The 23,605-nt window shown below is 36.0% G+C and overlaps 1 protein-coding gene across 1 annotated transcript in view; it reads right to left on the minus strand.

Annotated features, from left to right (window-relative positions):
- The window catches only part of LOC114069878 (slit homolog 2 protein-like), a 40,220-nt gene that overhangs the window by 9,885 nt on the left and 6,730 nt on the right, over positions 1-23,605 (minus strand). The window contains exon 4 of the mRNA XM_027906979.1: positions 10,445-10,516. Coding sequence (XP_027762780.1) covers positions 10,445-10,516 — 72 coding nt within the window. The remainder of the gene's footprint in view (positions 1-10,444; positions 10,517-23,605) is intronic.

The following is a 23,605-nucleotide window of genomic DNA, read 5'->3' on the forward strand; positions in this document are numbered from 1 at the left end:
CCCCTTCATTATATTAGTTGTTATCCTATCTTCTTTGCAACTCTTTCCTGTGGGCCTTATCAAACTTGATATGCAACCTTTGCACTTTCAGGGTCAATCAACTATCTAAATCCCAGCCAGTGACCACCACTCCTACAAAAAAGCCACAGAAGGGGAAAAAAAAAAAAAAAAAAAGTTGATGTTTTTTCTACCTCCCCTATAATAAAGTACTAAAAACCCTGAACAGATGCCATCAAACCTCTCCTTGTACACACTACCTTATAAAGTGTGAGCAGTTCCTTACAACTGTATGGATTACACATTCATAGCAAAAATAAAAACATGACTGAACTGTTTGGACAGAAGGAGAAATTAAAAGAAAGAGGTGAGGATTTTTTCTCTTGTACATGTAACCCTGCAAATCCTCGAGGAGTGCTTAACCAAAAGACTTGGCCCCCCCCGCCCCCAGTTCAGTCCCTTGTTTTTTCCCCTTAAAGATTAAGGGCCATGGAAAGAAGCCTTCAGAGCGTGGTCCTTTAAACACCCTAGAATCAGGGAGGGCCTGCACCTGGGCTTGGCTGTAAAGATGAAAAGAGTTCAGCAAGCCCCAGCTTTATTCCCCATGAGGTGGGTCTAAACAGCCATTAGCAGAACAGGCCTCTCAAGTGTCTGAGGAAGAGAATAAACTCTGCTCGGCATTCATAAGCAGCCTTTCCCAAGTAAAATCACCAGCCCTGGCTCCAATACCCTCACAACAGCTACAGGGATCAGCACAACAGTCTGGGTTGTCCATCATTGCAGCCCTGACTTCTCTAAGACCAAGTATTGCAATTTGTGTATCATCACTTTCCATGAGATAATGAGAATCCCTTTAATTGGTACTTAGATAATTGATGTGACCTTGCCCACTAGGACTCCGAGTCCCACACAGTTCAATGTAGTTTCACTGAAGTTTCATGTGGAAAGTGTAGTCTATGTCTTCCTGCATGCATTATTTGTCTTAATCACTCGCCAGTTCAGCAAACCTAAAAGCTCTACCAAGACTGTAAAGAGAGTAATTTCAGCGTGGTACAGGGTAAGCGTAAGCATATCCTAAGTACTCCATCTGACACATCAATTAAGAAATTAATATTGCAGAATTATTTTTCAATTAAAAATACTGAAAAAAGTACTTAAATTTTGATACAATAATTTAACTATAAATGGTCAAATTTCAGACAAAAGCAAATGCAAGTACCTCTGATAAGTCTCTATCTGAATATTAAATTTCAACTTAATAAATATATTCAGAGAAATTTGAAAAACATTAAGATCCCACTGGCCGACAGAAGTCTCACTGCAGCTGTAATATTTCATCAAGTGTTGGATGGTTTATGTCATTTGTGTGGAGAAAAGGAACATTTACTGTATCAGCAGATTCCATTTGAGTTTTCCAGCTCAGTTATTGACATCTGTGAAGGATATGATCACCAGTAAAAACAAAAAGTATTCAATAAAATTTGTGGATCATCAATAATTGAGTTAAGCTGTGCTGGGCTTTTTATTATCAGGCTCTTAACATGATTTAAAGTTGTGGGGCTTATCTTCTAAGCAGAGACCAAATAATAAACAAACAACCCTGAAACCCATCTCTAAACCTAGATATAATTTCAGTTTTTACTACAGTGTGTTTATAAAAACACATCAGTTGAAAAGCATCTGGTCTTTTACAAAGAGCATTTCATCTAGCTTTAGCTCTGTGATAGAAAAAAATATTCAAACATGCTTTGTAGGGCAATATTATTGCAAAAAGCATTTGTAGAACAACATTACAACAAAAAGCATTATTAAGGACCCAGAGCAAATTAAAGCTTTTAGATAGCCTTGACTTTCTTTGATACAATGGAACATATGAAAGGAGATCTGTGCTGGGTAAAGTGGATATGCAATTTTGCAGTAATGTTGTTTCTCATGCCAATTTCCTATACTTTTTGAAGAATTCAGACAGTACCTACTGCAATCAGTGCACGATATGTTGTATATTTCAAACCTCCTTTTTGTTTTCCCTTATGAAAGCTTGTATATTCTTATCAAAAACACATAAACAAATCTGGCAAAATACCTTTTTTTTTTTTTTTAACTACGGTGAATTTTTTGTTGATACATTCTATATGTATGTTAGTAATTTCCTAAGAAAAACGTATGCTCTTTATAAGAATATACACTTTGGGAAATATTTTTAAAAGGAGAAATACATGTGTTGTTTGAATGCTGAGTAATTTTAGAGAAGCTCTGAAACAAATTCAATGCATTTAAAATGCTATATAAATCAACATTCAGGATGAAGGGTCAACAGGGGTTAAACTGTCTGTCCTTCTTGCCTGCATTCATAAATGTCTTTTCTAGCTTTACTTATAGAAGCAACTGCAGCGTAACTTGGATATTAAAACCTCCAAGGAAACCAACAATAAAAGCCGTTAAGAATTTCACTAGGGTTTTTTTTTTTTTCCTTAGGTGTTAATTAAATGATCATTTAACACTGAAATGTAAACACAACATTTTCATCTACTGACAGCATAGCCTATTATGAATCCAGGGTAATAAACGTCCTGGTGTTAATACTCTGAACCAAGTTCCCACAACACACTAAGATGCCTTGTCGTGTCTAAGGTTAAGCATCTAGACACAAAACAAAGATTGTGCCTACTCGACTTCCAGTTCAATTTTCCCATCACCCAGTGACCTAGGTAACACTTTGAGCAATAAAGAATAAATTTAATTTCTCCAGCATTTTGTGAGGATTAGGAACAATTGTTGGCCTGCAATGACTTTTTATCCTTGGATTCTTTCTCTTCCAGAGCATTCCCCCAGTTCCAAAAGAAAATTCTGATGGTTTAAGACACAGAACAAACAGAACTTTAAATTAGGCTTTTTTCAATCAATTGGGACTGTTGGAGGGGAAGCAATCAACCTTTCTTTGGACTTTTCTCAGCTATTCAGTTACTTTAGGCTTTAATCTCCCACTCGCAGAAGAAACCTACCATCGTAGGGACAAGTCTCTATACTTTCAGATTTTCCCTTGGCCTGATTTATTCCTCTTTCCTGTTCTTTTTTTTTTTTTTTTTTTAATCAAGATGACACGGTTGCACTTAAATGTCCACTCTGTGCAAGCTGAGATTTACAGATGTCCTCTTTATAACGTTTCACACCATGTTTCTGCACCACATAATAACAGCATTTCCTCTAACATGCCTTTTTACTTTTCATTACTTCCTTCACTGAGATTCAGTTTCCTACTTAACTCCTGCCTAAAAGGTTTCCTATATCATAATTTACCAAAGCTTTCTAGCTCAACCCTCCAGGAACAACCCAGGGACTGATTCAGACTGGACATGAATATGGTTACAGGTGATCCAAACCTAGCTACTTTAATTTTCTTATTAAAAGGCAGCTATCTTAGTTCTCTGCTTTGACTGCTATCATCTCAACAGAAATACACAAGATAATTATTTATGCTTGGGGCCAAACAGGGCAAAGTACCAAAGCCATAATAGCTAAAGTAGATATCTCGATTACTCTGAATACCACAACACTACTTTAATAGAGTTATGGCTTGAGTAATTAATACAATTCAAGTTTTCACATTAGACATATTGAAACAGCTAATAGCAATTTTTAAATAACACAGATAGTTGTATTGGTCAAGAAGAAGCACTTTAAGTCATATTTTTGTTTGCTTGACATTTAACATGACTTTCCAGTTAAGGTTAAAAGTGACTGAACAGCTCTGAAGTGTTTGTTTGAATGAAAAAAATCCATAGTTCTATGTATCACAGGATATTCTGAGTTGGAAGGACCCACAAGGATCAAAGTCGTGCTTGGATGATACTCTCAGGCACACAGTGTGACTCCTGTGTGAGCTAAGGTTTGGGTTCGATGATCCTTATGGGTCCCTTCCTACTCAGTACATTCTGTGATTCTATGAAAGTTCAACTTCTGGATACCTCTAGAGATGCCTTTCACTGAAATTGTTCAACAATATTATTAACAGAAAGAGTTAGTAATCTGCCCAGTTTACAGCTCCAGCAGTCCATCCAATTTGCCATTTTATCCCATAGCAAAAGAAAAACTGCTTGTAAAAAAAATACACAAAATTATGTTTTTATAATTAAAGAAATAAAGGCAAATTCAACCACAATTCAAAGACAGCTTCCAATTATCTCAAAATAGAATATAAACATCCATCTTGTGAGGATCATTTCACAATAAAGTTTGTTTCCAATGTTAAAAATCTCATACTATTACTTCAAGTAACATTTCACCTGATTTCTGTATATTTGGTATACCATTTTTTTCCTGCACAACACCATAACAGGTGATGTGCAAATACAAAAGAAAGCATAGCTCAGACAGCAAGTTTACAGACTAAGAGATTCTACCACAAAGGGCAGGAAAAGTAATATAGTGAAAAGTTTGAAGTCCAATAATTGCATGAAGTGATGATACATTTTACTTTTTTTTCTGACTGCATTTCAAAAGATCATTCTGCTTCTACCAAACTTCCCCTCAGCTCAGTCTAAGGCTGAATGCTTGTTTCCGCTTGGATATAGCTACTGCAAGTTGTACACCAAATGTATATATGCAATACTTGTTTCTGCGCTCAAAAATAAACTACCTAATGAACTTTACACATTTCACTTCCAAAAATCTCTAAAATGTCATCTTGCTATGTAAGTAAGGCTTATGTCTGAAGCAAAGCTACAATAGTATTTTTGTTTTGTTCAGTACTTTGTGTTGACAGTTCTTGATTTTGAAAAATTACAGCAGAGAATGAAAACTCAGGGTAGAAGAAAGCGATGGCAGAACCACAGAAAAGATGCACGTGCAAGCCAAATTGCATAAAGCATTCAGACCACCAATTCACTTTTGTCTCTAGGCTAAAAATGAGCAGATAACAAAAGAAACAGTCTCCCAAAAGTTTATCTCCCAGATCACCCACACCAGAAATAAATGCCAGAGAAGAGGTATTACAAACTTAGCACAAAGGCAACATGTTCTTAGTTACTTTGGTTTATTCTTAAAGGTAATGAACCTGAACAAGAATATTTTTAATACACATTCTTTTATGTTCTAGATAGTCCTGTCTATTTACAGAGTGAGATTATAGCAAAAATAAACTCACAGAACTGTAACTTGTAGTGTCCATGTAGCATAAGGGACCAAATTCACCCTGAAAACATTCTACACTGGGGCAATAAGATCTTGTACTAGCAAAAATGCACTGATGTAGCAAATCTTTGAGTTCTTCCACAGTGTAAGAAAGATTAGTAATTGCTCATATATTAGAATTTTTTTAACTACTGGCTTACAATACCACAAAGCCAAAATTGTACATTCGTTTTATACACATACTAATTTGCAGTGTTTCTTCACTAAATAATAATTTTGAAATACACTAAATAATAATTTTGAAATAATTTTGAATAAGAACTACAGCTGCAGTTCAAAAGCGACACTAATAAAATAATGCTAATAATTAAAAACTAGTATTTGAATTGGTATATACTTACCAACTAAATTGTTTAGATAAAACAATTTAAACATTCTTGTATTTGAACTAAGCCACAGTGGTAAAAAATTACAAGTCAAAAAACTAGCAGGATGGACATCATGTACCCAAGACTCATTTGTTTCTATTTAGCTTTAAAAGAGTAAGATTCAATTCTATCACACCAAGAAAAAATGGATCCGCCTTATATGCATGCTGCCTAGTATGCATGCTGCTAGAATACCCCATAGCAAATCATAAAAACTCGAACATATGACTGAAGGAACTCACTATCCTGGGGAGGATATAGCAACAAGGTGGCTTCATAACTCATATTCAAAAAAATCTTTGTTAAATTGCTGTCCATCCATCCCACTCCTGCAATAAAGTGGAGCACACTATGTTACTATTACACATACAGCACTGGAAACTGACCCACTGCGCTTACTCAACAACAGTTCCATTAACAGTCTACTTACAAAAGGAGAGAAATTTATCGATACTGCCTTTTGGAAAGGGGAAACGCATTTATGCTCCTCACTGGATTTAACATCCAGAGCCACCTGTTTGCAGTGGGAATATTTCAAAGCCTTTGGGATAAAGAGCATTTTTCTAATGAGTGATTTCTCTATTGAGTTGGTAAAACAGATTCAGACTGAAGATAAATATCTTTTCTACAAAATTATGATCGTAATCTCACTTGCCATGATTACTGTTAAATGGAATAAGACAAAACCATAAATTACACGTCAAATGCAGGTACCTTAACAATAGAGAGCCCAGCACCTAAAAATATTTTAAAAGTCCCTGTTCTAGCAGCTTACATGCACCTTATCGTCTTTCTTTGCTTTCTATCTGAAGAAGGACTTTTTTTGTTTGTGTGTTCGTTTAGGGTTTTGTTGGTTCCCTTTTTTTGTTTGGTTGTTTTTTTGGGTGGGTTTTTTTCAGGTTTTTCCGTGGTGGGGGGGGAGGAGGGGAAGGGTTGTGGTGTTGTTGGTTTTGGGGTCTTTTTCCTTCTGGCAAAGGTAAAAGCAAAATTACGCTCAGCAAGTGATGCAAACGGCAGGTTCTTCTGCAAACCGCTCCAGCACCAGCACGGAGAGCCGCCGGGAGAAGTTCCCTCGACCGCCGGCTCCTGGCGCCGGGAGCGGCCGCAGCGCTGGGGCTGCCGGCCGGGATGAGTAATGATGTCGGTCCGGCCGGACAACGGTAACCCTGGCAACTGTAACCTGCAATTCCTGACTAACCATTGTGGGATTTATTGTGGCAGGGGCCAAAGAGGCCAAGAGTAAAATGAAGCAGAGAACTATGGTGTCTGACACATCTAGTACCACACACTTTAATCATAGCTGGCAGAAATTAATTCAGGAGGAATTTTTGCAAGGGCCCCCCATACAGCATGTTTTGTTGTTGTTGCTGCTGCTGTTCTGGCCTAAGACAATTTTTTAAAGGCTTTCTTGATGTTTAATACTTTCTCCCTTAAAAAAAAATTCTTGCAGTGAATAATTAAAGTCACTAATAGACATCTCAAAAGTGATTTTTATTAATTAGACTACATTAAGATTTTTTCCTTTAGAGGAGAAACATTGATAGTGTGGACCTTCAAGTACACATATGAGAAGAAAAAATTATCTTATATCAGACCACACCCACTACAAAGATTGCTGTTTTTTCCCAAGCCAATACTGCCTAAATTATACAACAAATATTGGTCAGTAGGGAAACTTAACCATCATTCCAAGCATAAGAAATGTAAATGGAAAGGGACAAGCTTTGTGCATGGAATTCAATAACTTTTACATGCCACTGATTAATAAAGGTATCTTTTAAAACTGATTTTTCAAACAGCTTGGGTCCAGCACTTGGTATCCTGCAGCAAACAGCAATCAATGAACTGTGATCTAACCAGCCAAAGTAAGCAGTCAAAATCTATTTGCCTCAGATAAGCACTCACTAGGCTGTAGTAGTTCTCTGTACTAAGGTACCATTGCTGACATTAGACATCTTAGTGGACATACCGGTCACCAAAAACAACATATCTCCTTCCTGCAGTTCTTGTTGAACAAGAACTTGTATTTCCCCAGGGGATTTACAATGGCACCTTTATTTTAACAGTATTGCATCAAAACAGAGGTTCATGTAAATTGTGCTTTGAGAGATTCCTTGTAAGGTAAGATTAATATAACCTACAGCCCTCTTCATACTATTTTTTAGCATTAACTACTTCCTGCCGAACTATTTATGTCAAGACACCTCTGCAGATAACTCTTAATGGGCAAATCAGTTTCTGTTTTGACTAAAATTATCCATTTTAACTAGTTCCAGGAGATTTCTTGGAAGACTGATAAACTGGAAAGAAGGTAGCCTGAGAAATATTTTGTTTAACTACCTTTGAAAATAAGTGTCTTCAGATACAGAAAATAATGCACTGTCTCTTTTAAACTCTCAACCTATCGCTTTCCTTTACTTACACTTCCCATCTGTCAACAAGTGCTTGTAATTTTATTACACTGTCCTGTAGTTTATGCAGAGTTGGTATTATTTTACAGAGTTCTGTTAATGGACTGGATAAATGGTAATGCTATTTAAACTAGTCTCCTGCTCCAGCAAACACAGCTGCAACTGTACTACTATTTCTAGGCAAACATCTTGACCTGAACACGCAGTGCTCTCTCAGCCCGTCCAAAGAGAAATTGGAGCAGACAGCAAAGGGAAAGCATAGCCGGCCGCTGGCGGCAACCAACTGTGTCAAATCATAATTCATATATAGGGTACCCTCTTTCTTTTATATTGCATTTAGGCTACACAACAAGCATATGTGCTTCTTCACCTGGCATCTCATTTACAGCCGAGGGTCAAATGGTAATTATTATTCACAGAAGCTCAACAGTATGTTGAAACCTCGCAGTACACACATTGTTTGATTAGCTGTTAAATGCCAAAAATAAATACTAAATCCAAAGCATTGTATACATTTTACTGATCATGTTTAGAGAACTTTAACTCTCCTCAGAAAAATATTTATTTGGATGTAAATACATCTAAGCATATACAATGATACATGTAAAAACCAAAATAATTTCATACTCTTTAAAGTGATCAAGCTATATATTATCTGAAAACTGACCAAGAACTTTTAGCTAGCATCAATACCTTTGTTGGCCTGACATTTTTTCAATTACAAATTTAGTGCTAAGCAGCTGTAGATTTTCAGTTTAATTCATATTTTCTTTTAAACATGAATACATTATAACCAGACATTCACTTTCATGGTCTGATCAACAATAACCCTTAGGCAGAGGAAATTTAATACTGTGAAGCCAGGGATCTCTTACTTTCCACCATATACACTATGAGCAGTTGTGTGCTTTATGTCAAAGGATATTATAGATTTAAGACTAGCATCTATCAAATAAACAATTCTGAAATAAATATATTAAAATATAATTTTGCCTGAAGTGTGCATCCATTTTTTGCCTCTAAATTATGGCTCATTGCTACTTTATATGAATCTAGATAACAACCTTTACACTATAGGTGAAATAACAAAATTATCATAAATCTCTTTCATATTCCTTTCTGATGGAAGTAATGTCTTTATCATGGTTGATGGAAATTATAAGAGACTCAATTGTTAATACATAATACCACATAGGAATATATTATAATGTTATAGCACAGCAAAATATTTTTGTTTGTCAGGATAAATGCCTTCAGCAGCTTTCTGGCCTAGTCATTTAGCAACTCATTGAATCTACAGTGAAGTTTGGAAGCAAAGCATACATCCAAAGCAAAGGAATGAAACAAAATATGCAGAACTAAATGCTTATTATCAAAAGAGTAATTTCCAGTTCACCATTTTATGTTGCTATGAGAAGGGAGAAAAGAACTATTGTTTCACAACATTAAAACAAAAATCAACTCCAAAAAGTAAAAGCTTCATTATACCTTTTTTTTCAAACATATTTCCATATACTAAAGTGGAAACAAATAAGAGGAATCCCAATTTCCTCCACCTTCACTTCTCTTTTTCCAAGCACCCAAGGGATGCTTGGAATTTCAACAGCAGAAATCTCACCTGAAGTTTAAAGAAACGTGTCAAACACGCATCTAATTACATCAGGGCTGAATTTGTACAAAAGCCTACTTAAGTATGTCCCTTCAATACCACATAATGTAACTTAAAAGTACCTTAACATTTATTCAGTTAAAATAAACCAGAATCCAAACTTTATTCCACATTTCTACTGCAACAGAATTAAGTGACTTCTTCGAAAGGACAATGGGCCGAAATATTTTTTTAAAAATATTGCCAAAACATTATCAAACCAAAGAATACAATCAAAACAAAAGAAGCCATTACCCAACTTGATGTTATTTCTATTTAAGGTAAAGCATTTCATAGTTTTTTCTTCTCAGAGCTCAAGTTACTACCTTTGTTTTCTTTGAGAGGGGACATAGGAGAGAGTTCTCCATAGACCTAGCATTTGGCAATGCTATAATTTTTCTGGTAAGTGTGTACAGCCACAAAAGCAGAACATCATAAAACCAAAATGCTTATACAGTGCTGCATCTCTGGGTTAGAATTACCACAGGCATTTTTTGTTTCTTTTAACACATGAACAACAAAAAAAACCAAAACCAAACAAATAAAAAACAGGAGAAAAGGAAAGTATTCTTTCAACAAAACTTCTTTAAAGAAGTGGGAATCAATAACAGAATACTTTGCCTCATACAACTATCAGTATCTGATCCAGAAGTAAAATAAAATATAAACAAGTCTTGCAAAGCAGTACTCAGCTTTAACAAAACACCAATATTCCAAAATGCATTTTAGCCCTGTTTGAGGCAAAAAACCCAAAAAACTTAATGCAAGACAGAATAACAGATCAAATCCAAATTTTCCCAAATAATAGTTATTGGGCTATGCCTACTTACAGCCTGTATAACTTCGGCGTCCCCAGAAAGAGCAGTTCAGAAAGCAACTGGAGGTTATTTCTGTTTAGGCGCCTTTAGAAAGAAAAAGAAATAGTTGTGTTAAATTACAAATGCTACAGAGCAATGCAATGCAACCACTTTGAGTAGGCATCCCAGTGATGTAACAAGCTGATTTTAAAGACCAGAAAGGTCCATTAGCGGAGACATGGTCCAGCAGTAAATTTACCATGGACTAATTACATTTTCTGGTTTCCCCCTACAGACCATGTTACCTATTTTATGAAAGGTTTTGAATCTCTGCAGTGTGAACCAATCACTAAGTCAGAACTCTATCCTGCATAAACAACCTGAAAGCTAAAAGTACAAAGTCAGCAGTGTAACTTTAATTCCCCACCAACTCTGTTCCTCTCAGTATAATCAAGTAGACAGACATTTTGTGACCAGGAAGAAGTTTGAGGGAACATGAATGAAACGTATACACTTAAAGTAACAAGATAACGTTATGTCTAAAGATCCATATAATTTATTTATTTAAATAAAAAAGCAAAGGAAGATGTTACAGAAATCCTGGTCAAATCAAATCCAGAAAAATCAAGATGTCACAGTTTATATTTGGCATTACAGCGTTTTGGGGGGTGTTTTGCAGGGGTTTTTGTTTGGTTTTTTAATGCGTTTTTTCTCTATATCTGTAAATATAGGAATTTTGAGGAAGTTAGATTAAAAAAATATAACATGATTAGTTGTAAATAAGACAGTGTAGAAATGAAAAACTGCAACAGAAATCTGGAAGGTACCCATTTGTCTGTGAAGTTTCTCACTGAGCATGCTGACCAGGGTCACAGCTGCTTAAACTGAGGTGACAAGATCAAAGCCCACTGTATTACAGCCACAAACAACAGAACAACTACTGGCCAAGACAAATATATTTTATTTTCATGATCTCTTTTTTCAGCATACAATGCAGATTATTATTTCTGATGTGTGTAAGTGACAGCCCTGGAGCTTACAGTCATACCAGTCGAGAAGTCAAGCTCAAAGTAGGTTTTTGGTTGTTTTTAAGCAATGCTCCACACATGCCACCTGCCATTCAAGCAAAGCAACCTACTGGAAAAAGCTGTTTTGTTCCACAAACCTTATCACAAGTCACAGTTTGCAATGCGTGATGCTTGTCAATACAATAATTCAAGGCATTCCTAGACACCAGACTGCATGGGATTATCTGAGATACATATAGATAGATATGTATATATAGATATACAGATATATATTATCCAGTGGTTAAACTACATACATCGATAGACTCCTACCAAGACATTCCACAAGGTGAAAAAGTACGTTGGGCAGCAGTTTTGCAAAATTAAGTTTTAGGATTTCATACAGGTTCAGATTTTCCTGTTTGTTAGTCTTAGGACTGAATTTAAATAATTAAGTCTATTTAGCCTCTCAGGGCTCATTTGGTATAAACATTGTTCCATATAAAGGGTTTTTTTGTGACTTCCCACATAGACACACGTGGACATTCAAAAATCCAATTTTACATAGCTCCATGGTTTAGTTAACTTAGTTATTGTTCCCTTAAAGCTCAATGTGATTACTGATGAGAGTAAAATAGTCTTAGAAATATCTGCTTACACACTTCAAACCATTAGCAAACAGTCAGCTTTTTGAGTTCTACATATACATAATTCTCCAGTCTTAATGTCAGGTTCCTTCTTGTTAGTGAAGCGTTAGAAATCCTGATTTCTTTAAGCAGAAGAAATCTGAATTGTGCATGTAGAAATTAAAAAAAAAAAAATTAGAGTGAAAAAACCTGAAAAGGAAGGACTACACTACTGGGATAAGAGAGATGAGTGACAATGCAGTTAAGTAAGTAGGAAGAAAAAGGATCTGAACTTTGATCTTGCAAGTCACATTTCCAAATCAGTCAAAGGAAAATTTTCTATATAAAAGAAAGATAGAGCTATAAATAAGTTAATGGCTAGTGGAAGACTTGTGATTTGAACATTACTTAAGAAGAAAACCTTACCTACATAAAAGAAAATAGTCATATTTTAGTGCTTGTGGATCTACTGCCTTTTTAAAACGAGGTCATTTAAAATTAGACATTTTCTGACCTTTAGTAAACTTGTGCACAAAAGTATATATTAAGACCACAAAACTGAAAAAGAATGTTCTATCAAAGTAACAGTTACTTTTGTGATCCAAAGAGATTGTGAAAATGAGATTGAGAAACACTGAACCTGAACAAACGATTAAATAAAAAGAAAAATAAAATTCATTCCCTGCTTCTTTTAGGAAAATAGAGACTTAAACCTCTACAGATCCAAAGTTACATGGAAAAACAGGCAGGGTAAAAAATTTGGTAAGTTAGTCTCTAACTAGCTGTTCAGGACAAAAATGTCTGTTGGTATTTCTTAAGAACTCTGTCAAGTCTGGATGCTAGACAAAAATGGTGAGCTGTCACTGAAAGGGCAATAAAATTATTCAGTACCTGTTTTTTTTTGTAGAAGTTCTGTGTAATACAAAAAAGGCACTACAGTACAATCATCAAGTTCATCAGGCAAGCTGAATTTCACTAAATGCAACAAGAGTCTTACAGGAACACACAGCATTGCTCAGAAAGATACTTCACCAGCAAAATACTTGATCTAATATATAAGTTTATACAAAGAGTTAAGACCTTAGATTGGGAGTTTCTGGTATAACCTGCAGTTCACATGGCCCACACAACTGAATATACCATGAACATACTGATGCATGTGCTGGTGTGCAGACTTTCAAATCTAAATTCTGGACAATAAATCAAGTTCCATTAAACCAGCAATAAATAGCACTGTCCTCATGTCTCAACAGTTTCTACCAAGTAAGCTTGGCACTTTGAATTAGTGTTTCAACACACATTTTTACTTTGCCTTTCAGAAAATTAAAATGCTTGTTCTTTGAGCACTAAGCGAATTGAGGGAATACACAAGTTAAATTACTGATCTTTTATGAATCCTGTACTTTGTAGCTTTTGCTTGGAATAATTTCATCCCACTCACTGAAGTTTCTTTTAGAAAACATAAAACATTCCTAATTTTCATTAAGTCAATAACAGGAAATATGTCCTTTTTCATACCAGAAAGAGGTTTCAGCTATTCTTTACATCTAATAAGTTACAGCAGATGCTTTTAAAGGGGTCAATTTGCTGTTTGAAGTTTCCTATAAGGAGATTTTATGAACTGGACTTTACTGAAATAAATTTTTCAGGACTACAGTAGATAGTTCTGTCTAAAAAAATGCTATGAAACTACACATATGTGAATGTGAACAGGGATGCAGGGCAAATCTGAAACACACGGCCTAATACCACAGGACTCAATAGCTTCCCATTCAACAGTCCCTATCCAGAACACACAAACATAATGGAACAAGAGTGCCTGAGAAGGACACGATCCTCTTTCTCCCTGAAGCTGGAACCCGAGGAAAGCACAGATGGATCACAGAATCCAAGACTATAGATTGTGAAGAACTACAGCCTCTGCAGAGTAAAAGCAACCAGAAACACTCCACCACATTTTATTTCAATGTGTGTTGGCAGACACCTCGCCACAGCTCCCTAGCAGGCAGTTTCCCCTGGGGCAATGCAAGAAGAGAAATTTCAGTTTTGTGAATTGAACTGCTCACCCAGAACTGGCATGAAGTTCAGGTGAAGCATTGAAGAAACAGTGATGAGGTATTCCACACTGCTGCTATTCAGTTTTCCAAATGAGCTATACATATTTGTGTTTCTCAAGCAGAGGTAAAGAGCTCAGAAGAGATGAAGCGTTAGTGGTGTGAGCAACAGCGAGTGTACTGGAGAATCTCTTCTAATATAGCAGTAACTTGGACTGTGAAGTCCATTTGTAATGTTCAAACATAAATGGATGAGGGCCCAGTATCATATAATTCTTTAAATTAACAAACAAACAAACAAACAAAAAAAAACCCTGAGGCATAGTTGCAATTAAAGTATATATCACTTTTTCCTTCTGTTGTTAAAGGCATCTTTAGGAAGAAAGAGATTGGGCAAACTGACACCCTAACACAGGTAAATTTTTGAGTTCTTCATGACTAATTCAAGCAAAGTCCATATACTACCTAGAGCACACAAAATATTTCACATACCTCAGCTTAAAGCTCCCACAGTTCAGTCATCTAAACACAATAAAGACTGGAAAAACATCTTCAAAGTGAAATGATGGAAGAAGTATTCAAAAGGATCAATTTAAAGACAAAGAATGAAAATCTTTGACAAATGAGGGGGTGAAAATACTCTTTAAAGGAAGCTCAGTACCAACAGGCAGATAAAAAGTAAGTACAGACAAACAGTAAATTAAAGTGTGAAGGAAACAACAGTAAGGTAAGCAAAGAAAAGAGGCTTGATTTGAACTACTGGTTCTAGGGAACAGACTAATTTAGCTGAAATTGGTACATATCTCAATTTTACTTGTCTTCTGCATGCAGCTAGAGGATACGCAGAGGATGACAGAGAGGTACACTGCAGAGACAGCACATTATTGTCCCAATAACAATGTATCCTAACCCACTGTGGTCTGGCCATGCCACAAATCTGTTCTGATATCTCTCTCAAGTTTTCATACCACTAGAACTGTGATCCAGTTGCAATCACGCATGAGGGCAGAAAGGAGGAAAACCAAATCTTAATTACGCTGTGTACAATATAATCATCTGCAATTGCAATACTTCACAAGCACGTCTCTGTTTCACAGACTTGTTACAGCCTTCAGTGTAACTTGTTTCTGATCCCATTGTATCAATTACATACAGCCACAGAAGTTGTATGAGACTATAGAGCCTCTCTGGGCAACTGAGCTGTTCCAGTGCTTGACTGTCCTCATGGTGAAATTGTGCCCTTGTATGCAGCCATACTTCACATTTCAATTTATACTTGTTGACTCACCACAGCAGTGAGTCTGGTTTGAGCTTTTTCATAGCCACCTCACAGGTACCGGAAGGCTGCTATTTTGTCCTACATAAGTAATTTTCCAGTGGGTTTTAGTTCAAGTAGATGTAACGCTACCCATAGGCCCCCTAAAAAAACAGAAGCACTCGAAGATAGCTTGAAAACTGATTGAAGTTAAGAGCTGTTCCAAGTAAGTTATAAATCAGCTGTACTCTTTAATTAGAAACAGTTTATCCCATTGGGTGCATAGGGAATGACAGCCTTCCAAAATTCTAAACACAAGGCACAGATGCATTTTCTTCTGCCACCATTGCTTCAGGAAGGATAGAAGGCTTCCAACTCACGCAAAGTTAATGAGAGCGTAAGTCATTATTTTTCATTCCTCTTTCAAAGTTAACCAAATACACTATCTGCACATAGTAGCACACAGCAGTGTACAGCTTAGAAATTGTACTCTACAAAGGAGCACATCAACACCTTCTGTTTGTCAGTAGAAGACATTACTGTCACACCCATTTGAAAATACCACATAACATTTCACTGAAGCTCATTTGCAAAATAGACATGAAGTTGAAAAAAGGCCTTTTTGATTTTAATTACATTTCAATTTTAAAAAATTTCAATACTTGTCAGTAATCTAACCTCTGTGTGTTCATGCAGCAGTACTTTCTATTCACAAGGACTGAGTCCACCAGGCTTCTTAAGTAGTTCCAACATGTTACAGGGATATGCATCCTCTGGAAAGGTCTAACATCAGGTCAGACTTTGAGCTTGGGAAATACAAAATCAACCTACAAAATTATCCAAGAACCTTAAAACAGAAAGCTAGTGCACAGCACCCAAATCATCTCCATGGGTTTATTTAACCATGAAGTCCTAAAAGTCTGACTCTGATAGGGTCAGAATAGAATAATAGACTTTGGAATATGTGACTCCTATTGCTAACCAGAGAATTTTATAGAGAGTTTGACTTAGACTTATATATGACAGGAAGGCAAGTCTTACTACTTTTCTACAAAAAAACATATTGCTATATCTGCTAGAGGCAGAAAACATGCGTGCATCCATGTCCAAAGCCACAATCTGCTGAACTTCAACACATCTGGCAACGGCTGTCCGTAAATGTGACTTGAATGAACATGTCATCAAGTGAGAGAAAGGCTCAAGAACTAAGAGCTAAGCAAAAGATTGTGCCAGTTTTTCCATTAAGAATTCTCTGCAAATATCTTGTGTCTCTAGTCAAACTATTCATAATCTCATTAAGCCTAACAATATCAAGTTTACCAGCCACATGAATAAAAACTGGAATCTGAGAAGTTCAGGACTGATCTTACAGCATTTGGATGGTGAAGAAAGTTTTCCCCAGGTCAAAAACCACTTAAGTACAGCTCCATTTTCCAGGCGAAACAGTGACTAGCTATGAAAGATACCTAAGTTAGTCTCCATTTAATTTCAAGTATCTATGAGATATTTGTTTCAGGTAAAAAAAAAAAAATCTGAACAGAATCAGGATACTACTGCAAACTCAGATTCTTATTTGTGTAGCAAGTTACTTCTCAACTACAGTAATATACTTTACTATTGTACACTACTTGAACCCTAATATATTTTCTGTTCTTCATTTTCTTCTCCCATGAGTTTGATGTCCAGTCCAAAATTATCACAATCAATTCTCCATGCATCATGCAGAACAGTGTTTTGCACTGTGAGAGGTCTATACTCACTTTGCCTTTTAAAAGAGGTTTTTTTAGTAAGAAGAAAAGACAGAAACTCAGGCTTTTGTTTTCTGGAAGCTTATGTATTCCTTACTGTTTCAACAGAAAGGATATTTCTATAAATAGTTGGTCACAACTCTTCTTAATTCTACCTACGGCACTAAAACACATGAAAAACAAAGTAAAAGCCAGGAAACTACAGGCTGGGAAGCCCCACTTCAATGCTTGAGAATGTAATAGAGTAAAAGAGCAATGCAAAGCTCTGCACCTGGAGAGAAATAACACCATACACAGGCACACACTGGAGAACCACCAGTTGGAAATCAGCTTTACAGAGAAAGGCCTGGGGTCCAGGTGAATAAGAAATTCAACTGGAGCCAGTAATGTGCCCTTGCACCAAAGGCCGACAGCATCCTGGGCTGTAACAGTAAGAATGTTGCCAGCAGGTCAGAAGAGGTGGTCTTTCCCTACAATCAGCACCAGGGAGACACCTGGACAGATGTACCCAGTGCTGGACTCCCCTCTACAAGAGAGACATGGATGTATTGGAGCAAGGTCAGGGAAGGACCATTAAGATTACTAAGGAGGTAGATTGAAGCGCATTGGGAGAAGTTGAGAGAGATGGGACTGTCTAGCCTGAGGAGGAGAAGGCTCAGAGATATCTCAATGTGTATAAATACTTTATGCATATAAATAAGTGATACAATTCCTTCCCAAGTAAGGAAGACTGAGTCAGACTTTTCTCAGAGGTGCACAGGGAAAGGACAAGAGGCAACGGGCACAAATCAAAGTACAGGGAAATTGCACTTAAGAAAATTGTTTCACTGCAAGGATAGTCAAACACTGGAATAGGTTGCCCAGAAAGGCTGTAGATTATCCATCATTGGGAGACATTCAAAATCCAAGTGGAAACAGCCCTCAGCCACCTGCTCTGATTGACCTGGTATTAATCTGTGGCGTGGGACTAGACAATCTTCAGAGACTTCTTCAAACCTCCACAATCTCATGATCCAACTCATTGGATTTTATCCTATAAAGTATACCACAAATAAGGAAACAGAAGTTATAAAACCTCCATAGAGTAATATAGATTCAAGTACCAGATGAAATAAAGATGATCTTTGACAACACCTGGGATCACTTCCAAGCAGCAAAAAAAAAAAAACAAAAAAACAAAAAAAAAAAAAAAAAGAGGGAAGGGGAAGCCACTCTATTACATGGAATTTAACTAGAGTTTGAACAGATTCTTTAGAAAGACGAGAAGAGCCTGGGGATATTCCTGATAGGCTTGTAACTGTCTTTCTGGCACTGAGCTACCACAGTAAGTTTTCACTCAAGTATTTTTCTATTGCACCTGTACAGACATCCTGCCAAAACAAAGCCAGAAAGGCTGGTGTGCCTTAACAAAATTAAGGGAGACTTTGCCACATTGTTTTTGATTATTGGTCTAGACTATTACTAAATACAAGCCAGCAAAATGCACTACATACTATGAAGAAGAATAAAACATTTCTTCTGATGAAGTTTCAACCAGAGTCCTTATAGTAAATGAGGTAATATAACACTATGAGTCACTGAAGCTGCTGCCAGATTCCTCATACATTTTTGGAGTTTACCTGTAAAATTCCAGATAGAAGTGTGGTTTCTGCCATTAAAATAAGGGGCATATTTGATGTTCTTTCATATATTCTATATTAAAATGATGACAACTCAATTTTCACCTGTGGTCATCTAATATTAAATCAGTTTTAAAAAAATGAACTGTCTCTGCAACAAATAAATATGATTTAAACTAAAATTTATAGCATTAATTTTAATATCAGTGCTCTGTAGAATCAATTTAAAATAGCTTCCAAACACAAAACACCATTTGAAACAAAAATATTGGCACAGTTCTGCAGATTCAGATTTGGTTTCACCATTTTGCAACAGTGCAAATTACCCATTTCAGAGGAAGCAAGAAAGAAGAGCATCCAGCAAACAATGTCACAAAGGATGAGCACAAAACAGATGTGGGAAAAATAAACAGCCTTCCTGCCCTGGAATTTGTAAAAAGGTCTGCAAAGAGCAAACAGGACTTCTCACTGCAATTTGACTTCTAGACCTATAAAAGGAGTCCCATGAGAAAAGACACTTAAATGAATAAAAAATACTAAAAATAATAGCAGGCAGTGAAAAGGCTTTTAGAAGAAAATTACTCTTGGACTTACAGTTCTATCAAACATTTTTTTAGTATTCTGTCATCAAAATGTAGCTATCATCTGATTTTTTTTTTTATTCCATTAGAATACTGCATATTTTTAAATACTGTCTTCAAAGACAGCTTTTGTGTATTTCTGATTCAGGCATTTTCAGAGAAGATATTTGAAGCTGCTTTGACAAAAGTCTGCTAATATAGAATATTACAGTAGTTTTGTTTTTGTTTTTAATGATAAATACAGGTGGCCCAGTATAATTCACATAAGATAGTGCCCCATCATAGTCTCCTGCTTATTCTAAGATGAGGAATGTGCTATGCATTGCCCTTAACTATGTAGGATTAGCTAAGAGAAGGATTTTTCACATCCATGATTAACAAGGAATAACTGTTCACCCCTTCAGGGCTGTTCAAAAACAGGTATTCTCTACCTGAACTCATTATTCTTCTACTACCTATCACACACATGAGTGAAGGCATTAACTCTTCAAATGCTCACGTATTCAGACTGATGCCAGACAGATAATTAGGTATCAATTCTATGGGGGGAGGAAGTCATAACATCGAGCAGCCTTAAAAAACAAGCACATGCATAACCCCCTGAGTTGTAGACAGTTTGAATTAGACTTTCCAGTCTGCAGCAGTCAGAACTGTTCAGAATGTACCCCAACGTAAAAAAATTAGTTCTCAGATTCAGTAAGGAACTTGCACACCGAAATGAAGACCAATATTCAGTGAGAAAATAAACTAGAGACTAACTTCCAGCTAAAGAGCTAAGAACTCATTCTAAGAGCTCAGTACAACTTCTATGCTATATAACACAAAATCTTACCACCAAAAAACTGATTTCATTGACACTACATATAGTCAAGCACAAGATGAAATACTGTTCATTTACTGGTTGGGTTTTTAACTATGATAGTGATATAAATTATTCCTGGAACAGTAGTGATGACTTTACTGCTAATATGGCATTTTTCATCAGGGGTCCTAAGATTCCACAATAGCCTTTACACTTCACACGTGTTTGTAAACCACAAAAAAAACCCAACAAACCAACCAACCCAAAAAAATTTGCTTCAGCTAAAACTGCAAAACTGTACCATAAAAACATAGTATTTTCTCCAGAAGTCCCTGTCCCTGAATTTTGATCATATAGCTTCATAGAAGTAAAATGTACTGTCTCTAACACTTCTCTTCCTTAAGTGAAATAACTATGCACTATCAGAGATTCAAAACTCAGAAAGAAAAAATTTAGCCCAAATTAATTATTCTGAGATTAATTTATTGATACAGTTCACATTTAAAGAATCATGAAAATCCTGCTATTCCTCTTTTAGAAGTTAGTATTTTCCTATTTGGAATTTACATTTTGTCAATAGAGCTAGTCAAGTAATTAGAATAAAACTGCAGTCTCATGCCACACATCAATACATAATAAAAACTTAGCACATCAGTTTATTTTAATCTCTGAACAGTATGTTTTATCCCATCACTGATACAGTAAGTCTACACTCTAAGAAAGAAGATACATATAATGCAGCTCTTTTCTAGATTAAGCAGAAAGAGCAGTACTAATTCACAGAGTCTATTTTGAAGCAGCTGTTAATTCCCTCAATAAATGCCCAGGCCTGATGGGCACTATTGCCCAAGACAAGCTGTATTTGTTTTTATTCCAGATGGAACATTTTATTTCTATGTCCATCCTGCCATGTGTGACTTTGTAAGATCAGATGTTCCACCAAACACCGTACATTCAGAGATCATGGTAACTCCTAAGTCAGTTTTGATTTTATCATTTCAAAACCTACCAATGCAGCATAATAGTTTACAACATTTATCTGCCAGGTTAGAGCTCAAGTGGATAACTCTAACCCTGTAATGTGTGAAATACAGCTAAAACCCACTTTATTTTATTGAACCCTGTTTAATATTTTTAACAAGATCAACTCCTATTTATTGAGGTTATAATTAAGCCGTTGCTGCAGAACTGCAAGCACAGCAGTTTCACAAATTTGCATCCAGAAATCAAAGTAATGTGTTTCCTAAGTAAAAAGAACTTTCCTTGAAACTATTTAGTTGAAATATACTTTTCTTTCTGTGTTGTGACACATCTGTAAGTTTCAAATTGTTCATATGCAGCATGAACAAAACCATAGTGACTTTCACTACTACTCAGACACTCATACAGACACACCTAAATAAATGCTCTCTTCATGTTAACTTTTATTAACCTGTTTGAATATATTTGTGGAGATGGAGCCCAAATAAATAGCAAGTACAGACAAATCCTGAGACAATTCACAATTTAGAATTGTGTGGTAAAAATTCAGAAAAAATAATGAATGGTAACAAAATATTTAATTCTTGAAATATTTCTTGCCACATCGTTCAGTAGTCCATTGTAAGAAACATGAAAATACAATATCAATAATTTCGGTTTAAAAGCTATTTCATGTACCAACTTGATGTTCAACCTTGCAGCATTCTTTTCTTGACCTCCTGATTTCAACTTATTCACACCATGTAACTGACGGGGGTTTTGAGGAGGTATGGGCAGGAGGGGAGATTCAGCTCAGATACTAACTCAGAACTTGCAGTTGTTTCTGTGAGAGTAACATTTTATCTACACACCACAGAAGAAATAGGTTTCACGGGAGTTGGTGGTCTTTTTTTTTTGATTGGAGATTGGTTTTATTTCTTTTTAGTATGGCTTTAAGTCTATACAGGTAGCACTTTGGAACTATTAAGATAATAAACTGACATCTTAGAAATGAATTTTATTAGTCAAGTATCAAAAGTGTAGGGGCTTGGCCTGGAAACTTTTTAGGCCACACAAGCAACCTTTCCCACAGAGGTAATCAGTGGGACTACTCATGCAACCAAGTTATTCACACGGTAAATGTCTGCAGAATCAGACTCCAAATTAGCATTTTAGAAGCATACCGCTGCCTCAGTGGATTATTCACAAATACAGAAAAAAAATGTGGGTAGTTTTCAAACAATTGCTGTAAACTCTTTCTATCCTGACATTTTTCCATGTTTAGCATAGTCTTAGAATGATAACAGCTGGACTATCAACTACCAGAGCTAAAAAAATATTAGGAAAGATGATTATAAAAACACTCCTATCAGCCAAAAAAATTTTTTTTCTAAATGAAAAGGTAGAGTTAACTGCTCTTCTCTTTAAAGAAGAGTATAGTTAGCCCTCAAAACCTGACCACATTGTATTTCTGGACTACAAAGAAGAGTACAGAAATTTTAGATTTAAATAGTTTATAATAGAATAGGTTCAGTCTATAGCAGCTGTCTTCAACCAAGTTTTATACTTCACTCCAGATGATAATAACTTTTGGTTCCATAGCACTTCTACTATTACTCTGGTGTGACACAAATTCCCACTGTGAAGCATACTACATCTAAATAGCTTTGTGTACATACTACCACATCTACCTAGTATACTAGAGATTTGTTACTGTTTTGCCAAACTACAGGAGAAACCATCTGAGGGAGTTATATATATCTGGATTTAATCAAATCATATCCTAAGCAGTCCTCTTCTGAAGAAAAGGTTGAGAGTTTCTTCTCTCTCAGATTAATTTGCAAAGTGCTACATGTCTTCCCTTCCATTAGAGAGAGTTGAGGATAGTCAGTGTTTTGGATTACAAGTTCTAAAAAGGAGCATACACAAGCAACTCCCTAATGAACGAAAGGGTTCCTTGGAAATCAGAGTAATTGGTCAAAAAAAAAAAAAAAATTTGTAACTGAAATTCCAGTTAAAAGGGAAAAAACCAAACAAACAAAAAAACCGCAAACAAAAATACAAAAAACCACCACTTCAGTAAGAGAGATGGGTATTTTTTCCCCCAGAAGGGCCACTACAGTGAAAGTCTGTTGTTCACATTAAAGAAAGTACTGAAGTACGGGGAATATATTTTAAAATTCAGCTTGCACACTAGCACAGGATATTTCAACATAATATTAAATGTAAACAACCTTATAAACCAAATAGAGTTCATTTAAATTGCAGTAAGGTTCTCTTATACCTTCCACTGGCATGCTAAAAGGTCTGCATCAGGTATTCTTTGACAGCAGCTTGGCACTTTACATTTAGAGTGAAAATGTGACACCCTACACTTACACATTGAAAAAAAATAAAAAGCTTTAAAGTGCTTGCTACTTAATGTATAAAAGAAAATACTTGAAGGAAGTGCCCACAGGTTTCCTGAGAAATCATTTTGGATTTCAGAATCCCAAGGAGATGAATCGGCTGTCAGATAACAATGCGCCTTCATCAGATGGAC

The sequence above is a fragment of the Empidonax traillii genome, unplaced genomic scaffold, assembly GCF_003031625.1.
Source record: "Empidonax traillii isolate 1590-97213 ecotype Southwest subspecies unplaced genomic scaffold, ASM303162v1 scaffold1386:size117682, whole genome shotgun sequence".
Lineage (NCBI taxonomy): Eukaryota > Metazoa > Chordata > Aves > Passeriformes > Tyrannidae > Empidonax > Empidonax traillii.